At 30.1% G+C, this 15,188-nt stretch overlaps 1 protein-coding gene across 1 annotated transcript in view; it reads right to left on the minus strand.

The window, feature by feature from the left end:
• LOC101235191 (cytoskeleton-associated protein 5) overlaps positions 1 to 15,188 on the minus strand; it is an 84,093-nt gene that overhangs the window by 58,715 nt on the left and 10,190 nt on the right. The window contains exons 12-17 of the mRNA XM_065791662.1: positions 12,925 to 13,053; positions 12,421 to 12,603; positions 12,243 to 12,281; positions 12,002 to 12,118; positions 11,728 to 11,838; positions 6,657 to 6,749 (exon numbers count right to left, since the gene is read on the minus strand). Coding sequence (XP_065647734.1) covers positions 6,657 to 6,749; positions 11,728 to 11,838; positions 12,002 to 12,118; positions 12,243 to 12,281; positions 12,421 to 12,603; positions 12,925 to 13,053 — 672 coding nt within the window. The remainder of the gene's footprint in view (positions 1 to 6,656; positions 6,750 to 11,727; positions 11,839 to 12,001; positions 12,119 to 12,242; positions 12,282 to 12,420; positions 12,604 to 12,924; positions 13,054 to 15,188) is intronic.

Consider the following 15,188-nt stretch of genomic DNA (forward strand, 5'->3'; position numbering starts at 1 on the left):
ATATGAAGGACAAATTACTGGACGGTCGCAACAGTCAAACAATATGTCACCAAGAGCCTATATTACTATTTCATGCGTTGGTGTATGCCTGGTAAATGGCTAGAATCGGTAATTGCCTGGGAAACCGCTAAACATGATGAAGAAGTCATGATAAAGTTAGGCACATACTCTATTGAGCGAATAGGAGAATTTATCCTAATCAGAAACCTAAACAGAAAACAGAAACCAGAGAATGAGCATGATAAGTGCTTGGGAGCAAATGTGGTTCATACAAACCGAAATCTCCCAATGTTGTTGGAAATTTCCAACAACATCGACAGAACGGATACATCAATCCTTGGGTGTGACTGTTGAATCAGCAAAAGATGCGCTGTTGTCAAAATGTGTAAATTATACTAAATATATAATAAATTATGCCTGGAAAATAGGGAATTTCTGCTTTGAGCATTTCCCTATCACCATACCGAATTCAAATGTTACTTATTTTTTGGAAATTAGCGATAGAAAGTTAATAAGAACCAGTCCTCGAATCCCTTGTAACCTCAGACCTAAACATTCCTACTTACAAAATCCAAAACTAAGCACCATGTTTGAAGTATCGGCATACGGAAGAGTTAAGATTGTTAAGACCCAGCTAGACAATATTTGCCCTCGTCAAACAAATTAATTACCCGCATTCGTGGCTATAGCAAGGACATTGTAATCGATAAACCTCAACGACTCTCACCATATACAGTTTTACAGTTAATATCTAACTCTCACGAGACACTACAGACGTTAAAAACAATCAATGATACCAATGGAGGTGATGTTTTGGCAGGTGTTGGTACAGCTTTAGGCAGTGCCCTACAAGTTACAATAGGCGGAGGAAGCCAAATCATTAAAGCTATTGACGGAGCCATTAAGGACTCATTAAATGGTGTTTCCAACTTGGATGAAAAATTGGTTCAATCAATTGGTATTGCTTCCTCCTCAGTATTGTAGCGCTGGAGGAGCAGTTAAGGATGTTGGGGAAAGTGCAGGATCATTCTTTCAAAAATTTATGGCATTTCGAGATCAATTTTATGGGCTGCAGTGCTATTAATAATTGTATATTTAGTTTTGAATAAAGCGAATTGGAACTATACCTTACCATGCTTGAAACCTTTGATTAAAACAAAGAATAAAGAAACAATACCCAATAAAATGCACCAGGACCAATCAACAACGATGTCACCAAAAAGAAATAAACACCTCAGTTGTAATTGCAAATGCCCACCCTGTAAAGATGCCCATAAAGACTAGAACATTACTTATCTACAGTAATGGCAGGATATTCGACTGAGAGTCCTGTATGGAAATTGAGACACCCCAAACACCACGAGTTTCCTACAGTGAAATTGTTTCCTGTAGTGATTACGTTGATTTTTTTTTAATGATGTTTTATTACAATGATTTTTTATGTTGCTGTTTTGCAATGATGCTGCTTAGCAATGATTTTTATGATGCTGTTCTATTACGATGAATTTTTTGGTTGCTGTTTTGCAATGATGCTGTTTAGCGATGATTATATGATAATGTTTTATTACAATGAATTTATTATGTTGCTGTTTTGCAATGATGCTGTTGAGCAATGATTTTATGATGGTGTTCTATTACGATGGAGTTTATGTTGCTGTTTTGCAATGATGCTGCTTAGCAATGATTTTTATGACGCTGAATTATATGATGATACCACAAGTTAAGATGTACAATAGTAAAACTTTTTTTTTTTACAATAGTAATACATTTTTTCAATGGAATTGATAAACATTTTGTTTTGCAGTGATGCAGTTTTGTTATAATATATTTAGTCCAGGGACGGACTTTTCCTAAACCCGTGAATAATGTTACAAAGGTTGTAAAGAAACCAACCAAGCGGAATGCTTGAGTTAAGCGATGCATATAACGTTTGGCATAAACGCCGAGAAATAATGTTTTTAAACAACTTGTTTTACTAACTGGGACGCATCTAGCGTCCGAGAAATATATAAAATAAAGTTGCATATGGTAGTTGCGTAGAGAGGGAAGTTATGTAGTGGTGCTCGACGATAATCAATCTAGAGAGAGAATTAGAGTAAGGGGAGTTGCATAGTGGTGCTCAATGAACAATCATACTTTACCATTATATTATATGTATATGTGTTACTAATAATATATTCAGGAAACGATATCAAGTTCAGACTTATAGTTTGTATTTATATTTAAAAACAAGTTACCGCGTAACAAATCAAAGACTCACAAATATTAAGCATAAAAATGTTTTTATTTATACCTTATGTGTTGTTGATACATAATACAGGCTTCTAACTAAAAATTATTTTAACAAGAAATCTCAAACAGAATATGAAAAAATACTATTTTCCTATATATTTTGTTTTATTTAGAGCAATATCAAGATTAAACATTTTCTATAAATACGCAAGTTATTTATAGGAACTTTTTTTAAAAAGAAATCTATTTAAACAAAAATTATAGTCTTCTCATTCAAATAATTTTGCAATTGAAGTTTAAATTAAAAATTTTACTTCTGTTCAAAAAAACTTTTTCCAAAAAATATAATTGAGCATATACTTAAACCAAATTTTTCTCATTTTTCATTACAAAACAATTTGAACGAATAAATTAAATGAAAACATTAACTTAAAAACCATTTAAATGAAAAAATTATTTATACTTAAATTTTTAATAGTATGTTTATTATACTTAAATTTTTAATAGTAATAGATAAAGAAGCAATAAATATAAAAAACATGGTATATAATGTTTTTTTGCTTTGATCTTACTTGTTTGGTTTATAGATATAGCATGTTTTTGTACAAATGCAAAGTTTAAAGTCTTATGATGATAATGCTTATTTATTAATTCAACAATTCTATTCATTTAGTTGGTTTTAATTTAAACGTGTTATATGTTATTAATGTTATAAAAACTTAACTGTATAAAACAGCAATAGAAACAGTGCAGTGCAAATCTGTCAAAACAACTCTGGTTTAAAATATTTTTTTTTTGCGATTAGATTTTTTCGCGTTAACTTCAGCCCTGGGTGGTTTTACATCAGAGTTTTTATTCTTCAAGGCAAGTTGCCTTCACCACAGCTAAAGAGCCTCACTGCCCCTTATATAAATGTAAAATTTTATTGAAATAAAGACTATATTTCCAATTATTATTTTTTGTATATTAGATTTTATCTAAAATCTCTGGTGCATTAAGCAGGTAAATTTATTTTTTAAATATATATTTTTTAATTCTTTGGATTTGGAGCCCTTTGTTACGGCTTAGGGTTTATTAGTAGTAATGAGGCAATTGCTTGGGCTATTAAACAGTGTTCTGAGTACTATCTATGCTTTGAGTCAAGTTCTTCAATCTAATTTAAAAATGAATAAAGTACCAAAAACTATAAAACACAAAAAACCATCATCATCACCAAGTTCTCTAAACCTATCATTCACTAATATTCGTGGTCTTCGAAGTAACTTTTCTTCTGTTGAGTCTTATCTCTTGCAAAGTTCACCAGACCTACTTGCTCTTTGTGAGACTAATTTGAGTTCGGCTGTCTCATCTTGTGATCTTAGTGTTGATGGTTATCTTCCTCTGATTCGTAAAGACTCCAATAGTCACATGCTTGGCCTGGGCATTTACATTCGTAAGAATTCACCTGTTTGTCGTGAAACTAGGTTTGAATCCACAGACTATTCTTTCATGTGCTTTCGTTTAGCACCACTTCACACTATTGCCTTTCTCTTTGTTCTATATCGATCTCCTTCATCTCAAGACTGTACTCTTTTTGATGTTATTTCTGATCATATTGACCAAGCCCTCTCTCTTTATCCATCAGCTAATATAGTTGTTGTCGGTGACTTTAATGCTCACCACTCTGAATGGCTTGGCTCTAGTGTCAGTGACTCTGCAGGCATTAAAGCCCACAACTTTTGCCTTTCTCAATCCCTAACTCAAATAGTCAACTTTCCAACTCGCTTTCCTGACAACCCTAATCATTTACCTTCTCTACTCGACTTATGTCTTGTTTCTGATCCTAGTCAGTGCTCAGTTTCTCCACATTCACCCTTAGGTGCTTCTGATCACAGTTTGATCTCTTTAAAACTAATATCTCATTCTTCTTCATCACCTGAATACCCCTACTATCGAACCTCTTACAACTACAGTAAAGCTGACTGGGATTCTTTCCGTGATTTTCTTCGTGATGGCCCTTGGGTAGAAATCTTTCAACTTCCTGTCGACAAATGTGCTTCTTATATAACTTCGTGGATTCAGGCTGGCATGGAATCTTTTATTCCCTCTCGACGATTCCAGGTCAAGCCTCACTCTCCTCCATGGTTTTCCTCACACTGTGCTGCTGCGATTGCCAATCGAAACCGTTACTTCCATATTTATCAGCAAAACAATTCTCCAGAAAACAGACGTCTGTTTATTACTGCTAGAAACAACTGTAAAAAGGTTTTGTCTAACGCCAAAACCCGCTATTCTCAGGTCATGAAATCTCGTATCTCATCTCAAAAATTAGGCTCTCGTGACTTCTGGAGAATCTTTAATAATATCAATAATAAGGGCAAATCTATAATTCCACCTCTCTTGTATGGTTCAGACTTTGTCACCTCACCTAAAGACAAAGCCGAACTGTTTGCTAAAAACTTTTCATCAATATCATCTCTTGATTCCACTAATTGCGTTCTACCTGATATTGCCAACAAACAGGTTGATTAATTGCTTGACATTCATATCACTTCAGCATCTGTATCTAAAGTGATTTCCTGTCTAGACTCTTCTACAGCTTGTGGCCCAGACAACATACCTGTTATTGTCTAGCAGAAGTGTTCTCCAGAGCTGTCGTCTATACTCTCAAAACTATTCAACAAGTGCTTATCAGAGTCTTGTTTTCCAGCCTGCTGGAAAGCCGCATCTGTTATCCCTATCTTCAAAAATTCTGGGGAGCGATCTGATTCGTCTAACTACCGTCCCATAAGTCTTCTTCCTATCATAAGCAAGGTTTTTGAATCTTTAATTAACAAACACTTAATTTCTCATCTTGAATCTAATAACTTACTTTCTGACCATCAATATGGATTTCGATCTTCTCGTTCTACAGCTGATTTGCTAACAGTAATAACTGACAGGTTTTATCGTGCATTAGATGAAGGTGGAGAGGTTAAGGCCATCGCTCTTGACATTTCAAAAGCGTTTGATAAAGTTTGGCATGCTGGTCTTCTCCATAAGCTTTCTTCTTATGGTGTATCCGGCAACATCTTTAAGATCATTGAATCCTTCCTTTCCAATTGTAGCATAAAAGTTGTCCTCGATGGACAACACTCTTCTTCTTATTCTGTAACTTCAGGGGTTCCTCAAGGTTCTATCCTTGGCCCTATACTCTTTTTAATTTACATTAACGATCTTCCAGATATTCTCACATCAAAGGTGGCATTGTTTGCTGATGATACTACCATTTATTCTTGTCGTGATAAGAAACCAACACCCTCTGATTGCCTGGAGGGGGCATTTGAGCTTGAAAAGGATCTCACTTCTGCTACAGCATGGGGCTCACAGTGGCTGGTGAACTTTAATTCAGATAAAACTCAATTTTTTTCAGCCAATCGTTATCGCAATAATTTAGATCTTCCTATATTTATGAACGGTGATGTACTCGATGAGTCACCTACTCTTCATCTTCTAGGATTAACTCTTACTTTCAATCTTTCTTGGAAACTATATATCAAATCAGTTGCAAAATTAGCATCTGCTACGGTTGCATCTCTTTATCGAGCTCGTCACTTTCTTACTTCGGATTCTATTCTCTATTTCTATAAATGTCATATTGGGCCTTGTATGGAATATTGTTGCCATATCTGGGGCAGATCTTCTAATGATGCCCTTTCTCTTTTAGACAAGGTGCAAAAACGCATCGTAAACATTGTTGGACCTGCTCTCGCAGCCAACCTTCAACCATTATCACATCGTCGTAATGTTGCTTCTCTTTCTCTTTTCTACAAATACTATAATGGGCACTGCTCGAAAGAGCTAACGTCTCTTGTGCCATCTACTAAAATTCATTCTCGTGTTACTCGTCATTCAATTAAGTGTCATCCTTTTTCTGTGACTGTTCCTAAGTGCTCCAAAAACGCTTATTCGTCTAGTTTTTTTCCTCGAACATCAGCTCTTTGGAATTCGCTTCCTTCATCTTGCTTTCCTGATTCATATAATTTGCAATCTTTTAAATCGTCCGTCAATCGTTATCTTGCTCTACAATCTTCATCTTTTCTCTTACAGTAACTTCCAACTTTAATTAGTGGCTGCTTGCAGCCTTGTTGGAAGCGAAGATGTTTAAAAAAAAAAAAAAAAAAATTCTAATATCATTTTAAATTGTCCACATGATTTTTTATTATTTTTTTAAGTACTAAATTTACTTTTTTTACAACAACTAAGTTTATTGGCCATAACAATAGACACAATAAAAATAAGATAACAAAAAGTTATATATAAAGTGTTTTGAATGGATAGTTCAAATTCATGTTTTATTTAACAAGAATATAAGCATTCAAAATTTCTACAAAAATTTGCCACAAAAACAGATAATTTTCATCTATTTTTTAAATAAATCATAAAAATATAAAAACAATTTTTACCTGAAAATTACTATCTTTCCAACCAGGGTTTTTAGCAAGTGTTCGAACAACTACTTGACTTGGAAAAGATTTATCGTCCATCCCTTCAATTTTCTAAAGAAAAAGTCAAAATCTTTGATTAAAAGGTAAAAAACTAAAAATATATATATTTTAAGTAATGAATATAATTAAAAACATTAAAGATAAAAGATAATTCTAATTAACAATGAAAAAAAATCTGATTACATAAAAAAACTTAAATTGCAAAATTTTGGCATGAAAAGCAAAAACTTTGTAAATATCTATAAAAACCATTGACTCTTTAATTAACTTTCTGTAAACCTTGTTTACAAAATCTGCTGTTATTAGAGCACAGTGATGCAAGATGGTAGATAGATGAAATGATGTTGAAAGCTTTGGGAGAAAAAGGTGCTAGGTTATTAAGTATTTCAAAAACATGCATAAATAAAAAACACTAACTGAATATACTTATCTGTCACTATTTTTATTTAACAATCAGTTACCAGTCTAATTATTAGCATATTTTATTATTTCTATTATTATTAAAAAAATAATTTCATTAATTAAACTAATACTAATTTTTATTAATATCAATACAAATACCAGTAAGTTTAATTATAACCATTCATTGGTTCCACTAAGAGTTGATGAAAATTCATTGGTGAAAATTAATAACTTTGTAGTTTTGAATAATAACTTTTGAATAATAACTTTGCAGTTTTAGCAGTTATGAATAATAACTTTGCAGTTTTAACAGTTTTTAATAACAATTTTTGAATAATAACTTTGTAGTTTTAACAGTTCTGAATAATAATTTCATAGTTTTAGCAGTTTTGAATAACTTTAATTTTTTTGTTTATTTCTTCCATATGGGAATAAAAATTTCAATATGAAAATATAAATCAGTAATACAGGCCTTGTTAAGAAGCGTTACGCAGCTCGCATTTTGCTTGCGAAAAGGCGATTTGCCTACCCGTTCAGCAGTTTTGCGTTACGCAAAAACTTATATCTTTTAATATCGTTTTTTTAATTATCTTTTGATATCGTTTATGTGACGTTTATTCTGAAGAAATAGTCGTAAGTAAAAGCATTTAACCGCAATTGTAAACTAATAGATTTTTTGTTAAAAAAACAGTTTGTTTAATAATTTTTTTTATTGTTGATAAAAATAAGTTAAAAAAAAAAGTGTTTTAAGTTTTATCTTAAGGAATTAAATATATAAATTCCTTTTAAATGTAAAAATTATTTTTTGTCATAATAGTTTAAAAAATGCACGATTTATTTTAATGTAAATATTTTATTAATAAGATATTTTGTTTATTGTTAATTCAATAACGTAAAGTTTTAATGATGTTCATTTAATTTATGAAAATAAATTATGATCACGAATATCTTATCGGTAACTGATAAATAACAAAAAAAAACTCTTTATTGTTAAAATACATTAAAAAGAGTTTACAAATGAAATAAGAAAAAATTTATTAACAGTTAATAAAATAATCAAAAACCAACTGTAAAATCATAAGAAAAAAAACAAACATTATTTTACGTTTCATGAAAAGAATATTTTTTTCAAAATAAAATTTAGTTCATATTTGAAAAAAATAATAAAAATGATTTATTAAATAAGAACTTAGATTTTAATTGTAACTTGTTCTAGTGAGAAAAAAACTAACTGTTTGTATGATTATTAACGCGTTAATAAAATAACTTTAATTACAATGCAGTACTTGAAAAGACGCTAGTGATGCAATATAACTTCTAACGATGCAAAATATATTTGCTGAGTTGAGTTACTTAGAAATGCGTTACACGTTTTCGCTACGCAGCGAAATCTCGTAACAAGGCCTGGTAATACATTGTGAATATTTAATTGTGAACTTTATAAAACTCATCAATAAAACATATTTAAAAAAAGTACAGTTGGCAGAAGATGCATAAAACTATAAATTAAAAGAGTAGGGAAAACATAAAGACAGGAGAAAATATAATTTTTTTCAGGAATAAAAATACTTTTAGATTTGTGTTTGTCTAAGTGCTATTTTTTATATGAAAACAACATACACACATTAGAAGATGCTGGTCCTATAGGTTTATCATTAATGGTAGTAATAGAAAAGAGTTTTCTGCAACATTATGGTGAAAAAGCGTTAATGCACCACAAAGCATCTTACACCACCAATTTATGTAAAATCATTTAAAAGGTATGTTGACAATATCTATTCCCATTTTAATCATGAGGCAGAGTTAAAATGTTTTATCAATTTGTTGAATAATCAACACAAAAATTTCAAATATACAATTGAAACAAAAAGTGATTCACACACAATAAATTTCCTTGATCTTTCAGTAACAAATAACAAATCCAGAACATATCTCTTTAATATCTATTGCAAGGATACATTAACAAATGTGCAATAAAAGCTGCATTCTTATCACAACCCAAAAATAATTTATTAATTTATTTATTAAAACAGCTGCAGCATATATTTATAGTAAAAAAGTAAATGTATCCAAACAAACTTTTAATTTTCAAAAGAAAGTTTTAAAGTTTTTTCTAGCGACAGGCTTTCTTTTTTTTTGCCTTCACAGCAGCACCTTCTGGAGTAGCAGGGCTGACTTATTAAGTTTATTATTTATCAAGTTTCAGACTTTTTTTTTTCCAGACCATTCGCAGCTTATTATGACTAATTACCTGAGCACATTAATAACATAAGTATCTCAATCATGACAGATACGCAACAAATTTTTCTCCCGATGTTTTGATGTATTTAGAAACTATAGTTTTTTTAAAATTTATTCGTTTGTTAAAGAGTATAGTATATATGTTTGTATATAATCTCTATAATATTTTGTATTATAAAATAATCAAAAATAATAAAATTGCAAGTGGTAGGACTCGAACCATGGTTTACTTGTTCAGAAGCTCAGCGCACTATCCACTTGGCAGGTTGTTAAACAAAATTTTTAAAATTATAAAACAATTTTTTAAACAGAAATAAATATTATAGATCAAAATTAAGGAGAGCTTGACGCAATGCAATTTTAAAGTGAAAATCAAACTGAATAACTTAATAAATGTTTTAGCATGTTTTAACATTACTTAATTTAAAGTTTACGTACATTAGATATTTGCACGTTTTCTTATAAAACAAAGTGATGCAACTCTTTCTCGCCACTACCTCGGTTGCAATGGCTGCCAAGAGTTCCATGTCAAACACGCTCCAATGAGCACTACTACTAACATTATTAAGTTCGGCAATAATATATAAAATATATGTTGTCTCTTTAAAATAACTATAACGATAGATGTTTAATAAGACCTGAAACACCTGTCAAAACCTCTGTTTGAACAGAGGTTTTGACAGGTATTTCTTGTTGTATTTGTTTGAATGTATTTGTTGGATTCAATTTATTAATGATATAACGACATATATTCCAGTTTTCTTCTGAGAAATCAAAAAGCCATACCTTTTTGTTCACTAAGAAAATGTGTGATCAAACTTGCAGAGGTTGTTCATCAAAACTTGCAGAGGTTGTTGAACTTTGATCATGACAAAACTAAGATGTTTAATACTGGTTAGCCAGTATGGCAATAATGGTAATATTCTTTTCCTGATAAATAGCAATACATTTACTGTGTTCTAAGTTAGGTCTTCTTGAATTATCTTATACTATTGCCCTCATGGATATAATATATTGAATCCACTGCAAAGTTATCATTTTCTTACTTATGATTCAATTTTTAACTTCAAGGGGCGAATTAAGTGATTGCGAACCATTAGTTGCAATGGGCCATATTTATTTTGTTATAAATCGATTTTGGCGTATAACAATAAGTATTTGTATTACCCAGAATATTTTAATATATCTTAGATATATCTGTTTTATAAAAATAATATTAAAAACTTAATAGCTGTCAGAGTCTTATAAAAGAATTTTGCTATTTTATATAAAAAATTTGGCACATAAATTTGCCTAATGGTCACACACAAGCAGTGAACGCTTGAGGGAAAAATGAAGTACATTAGAATAAAGGAGAACTATTTTTCGAACAAAGCATATTTTGACAGTTGTCAATACAAAAATAAATATTAATAGAAGAATATTTAAAAACATATAAGACAGACAATGCACCCAAACAGTACTTACAATAATAAAAAATAATTTTTACACTTAACAAACACTTTAACAAACACTTATAAAACAAACAACACAAACAAAGATATACAACAAATATAATTATAATACAAAAAATTGACTACAAAATAAAAAGTATGCATACAACAATCTAAGGCCTCAGAATGACAAAAAAACATTAATGTGTAAACATAATTTGTGTAGTGATAAAGTAATAAACTCAGAGTGGCGTCTATTATTACTGATCACCACTAATAACTACTTTATCCCGTCAGACAAACCACTTATGCTTTACCCCGCAACTTAAGCCTATTCCATACTATAGTAAAAAAAGACTCACTACATAAAGGTAAAATTTGTTGCTGCAAATTTATTGTTTTTTCTGCAAAAAAACAACAAACTTGGGTTGGTTTTTCTAATAATATTTTAAATAAGGTCCAAAAAATGCATTTTAAATGTAGATGAACCTGCCACCCCTGACCCTACATCATTAGGTTGCATTTCTTTTCTAAAAAATTTACCATAATTGCTGCTCAAGCAAGAATCTCTTATTTCAGCAATCAAAACACATTCATTCAGTTCAAAAAAATTTTACTTATGTAGTTTTTTTCCTCAAACATTAATGCTTTAATGAGTTATAACATTTTAAAGTAAAAATCAGAAAAATTAAAGCTCAAATAACTACATCATTTTATCAGTTTAACTCCATCATTTTACTGGTAGGCTAGTAAACTACTTTAACCAATTTACATGTAAAACGTTGGTCAAGGCTCAACTTACTGTAAATGAAGAAAACCTTGGTTTAAAAAAAAAACAAATATATGAATACAAAGTATCAAATACAAACTATCAAATACAAACAGCCTAGCCTAAGATAAAAAGATGTAATGCAAATGTTAAGACTTAAAAAGATAACTAAAAAGAAAACCACCTTGGTCATTTCTTCCACTGCAGCAAGACGCTCTTTCCAATTATTACTTGCCATTTGTTTAATGCATTCTTCACCAAAAAGCCCTTCTGCTTGTGATTCAACAACACCTTCCTGTTGTTGATTAAAATATTAAAAAGAAATTTTATATGAATTTGTTCTAGATAAAAATGTAACTAATCAATTATATTTTTCAACAAAACATATAGAGCTTTTTTACAAACTTGTTAAATATATTTACATTTATGAACATTTAAGTTATATTGAAAAGACATACAGGCAATTCTGGTTCGGTTAGTTCTTTTAGATCTTCTTCAAAATCGTTTACTTTTTTCTTTTTCTTCTTCTGATCAACAACTTTTTTTCCACCTGGCTTGGTTGCTGCTCCACCAGACTATTCCATAATTTAGTAATATTTGTTTCAGGTTAAATTTATTTAACAATAAAAATATATCAATAGAATCTAAGAAAAAAATCAATATAACATAATAGACAGTAACTTTTTAATATGAACTAACCTTTGGTTTTACAACTTTATTAGGTGGAGCATTGCTTACCTATAAAATATTTTAAAAAAAGTGAAACTTTAACATTTATTATTTTATTTTATTCAATTTTATCATTAAAAATTAATATAAAATAGAACCATAATTTCTTACTATTTATCTGCAATGTAAAAAAGGAAAAAAAATATACTGGTTTCTTTTCTTCTTCTTTTGGCTGTACACTTTTAGGCACAGGTTTAGAAGGACCTGCCTTAGAAGATGCAGGTGCAGGTGGTGCAGCAGCAGTTGTTGTTGTGTTTTCACCTCCAGCACTACCAGAAGCTCCACCTCCAGCACTGGGTGTTAAAACTGCCTTTTCAAAATATTCTTTTACCTGTAATGAAAAAAGGCAAGTGCTGCTTAAATGCAATAAATGCGATCCCTAATGTCCATTGTGGTTATGGCCAGAATTTATGCAAAATAATAATATATTTTAATATATTTAGTAATAAGTTACTATGCAATTACAAAAAATTTTTATTATGCCACCTTATCAGAGAATGCTTAAGAGAAAACAATTATATTTGCAAAATAAAAATATATCTACAAAAAGAGCGATGCCATTATATTAGACATGCTTAATCATAAATTATCTAGCATGTTTTTGTCAATATTCCATAATAAACTCTATAGATAAACAAATAAAAAAAGCTACTTTTTCCTGCTTTAATTTATCAATAGAATCTAGATAGGCTGCCATTGCACGTTCTCCAACTAATTTCATAACTGTCCCAAGTGATTCAGCTGCTGCATCACGAACAGAACCAACTGTATCATCTAACCTCTAAAATTTATACAATAAATATTATTCAACATCATTTTTTAGAGTTACCAAAGTTCGGTCAACATTCAGAAAGAATTATATATACATAATATATAACTTCTTATGTTTTCTATTATATATTATACACAAAAATAATAATATAATATATACATATATATATATATATATATATATATATATATATATATATATATATATATATATATATAAATATATATATATATATATAATTATATATATATATATATGTATATATATATATGTATATATATATATATATATATATATATATATATATATATATATATATATATATATATATATATATATATATATATATATATATATATATATATATATATATATATATATATATATATACATTAGGGTGGGTCAAATTTTTTTTTTTTTTATGAAACATGAAAATAAAGTTGCATTTTGTTGTCTCTATTAATGATATGTAAAAGAAATGTAATAAAAATTTGATTTAGTTTTGCAAACTGTAACTTGAATTTTACTATATTAGGTCAAAATGATGCTATTTTACAACAGTTGTATAATTGCAGGATAAAAGCATTAAAATTTAGGTTTTTTGATGATTCATGTTAATAATATTTTATTAATAGTATACAGAACTTTGCAAAAGTTTAGAGCACCCTACGAAATATAAGACAAAAAGCTGTTAGTGTTGTTTGTTGACTTCCGATAACATGATCCTGTACTTCATTATAAGATATATACTTGTATATATTACATTTAAATTACGTTGTTTGTTTTTTTGTTTTAGTTTAATTAGTTAAAATTGAAAATAAAAATGGCTACTGTTAAAACAAGAAGTAAAACTGAACATGGTATACTTGGACAACCTAGACCATTCCAAACAAATCAACTGCCAATTTCTGCTGATGTTTTCAAAGCATATGACTATTTACTAAAAAATAACAATTGCGCAAGTGTTACTGAAAGAGCAACAGTCATAGCTAATGAAATTAAAGCACTGTACAACAAAGCAAGTATTCCTACCATTGCAGTCAGCAGCTTAGTTATTCGCATAAAGAGACTAATTAACAAAGTACATGAGCTTGGTAAATACTCTGATCGCAAGAAGTCCTCTGCAACATTTAAATCAAGTTTACAGATGTTAGACTGACTATTCGATATTTGTCTGTGTAAGTGTTTTAATAAAGGTGTTCGAGAAAGGTCAGCATGTCCACTGCCAAAAAAAATTACAACACTTGAATGGGAGATCTGGATAGATCAAAAAACGGTACGGAAGATGGTAATAGGAAAAGTAGACAAAGAAGAAACAATTAAGCTGCAAAAGAGAGAAAAAAGAGGAAGTAAAACATGCAATTTACCGATTACAGATAAGAAAATGAAGTTTGATAAAGAAATTGATCCAAATGAAACATATTGCAGTGATAATGAACAGTCAAAGCCAGATGAAGAATTTTTGCCAATTGAGATGTCAGATGGTAAAGTGATGTCAAGTTATGAAGTGATGTCAAGTGATAATGAGATGTCAAGTGATGAAGAGATGAAGGTTTACAACACTAAACAATATCCTGAGTTGTGTAAGGCCATGGATAGGTGTAAAATCAGTAACAGGGATGCTTGCCTAATAGCAAATGCTGTACTAAAAGATTTAGATCTTATAACACCAGAGAATGCTATTGATCCAGCAAAACTTCGTCGTCAGAGAAATATGTGGAGGAAAAAAGAAGTTAAGAAGCATGCTGCTGAAGTCCAAAAAATACTTTGCATTGGATTTGATGGAAAGCAGGATATCACTTCCGTAAAAACAAGTGGTGTCCAACGAAATTTCAAAGAAGAACATTATGTGATAGTGTCATTTCCGCAAAACAAATATGTCAATCATGTCACGCCACAAAGTAGTAAAGCTGTTGATATTGCACAAGAGATATTATTGAGCAACAACAACATCAAATCATCAGACACTTTAGCAGCAGTTGTTTGCGATGGTTCTGTGAATAACACAGGTCAACATAATGGAGTAATCAGAAAATTAGAAGGTCTTGGGAGAACATTGCAATGATTGGTCTGCTTGTTACATGCAAATGAACTACCTTTTAGAAAATATTTCTCGTTCAACAGGTCCAGCTACTTCAACAGGT

This window comes from Hydra vulgaris, chromosome 02, assembly GCF_038396675.1.
Source record: "Hydra vulgaris chromosome 02, alternate assembly HydraT2T_AEP".
Lineage (NCBI taxonomy): Eukaryota > Metazoa > Cnidaria > Hydrozoa > Anthoathecata > Hydridae > Hydra > Hydra vulgaris.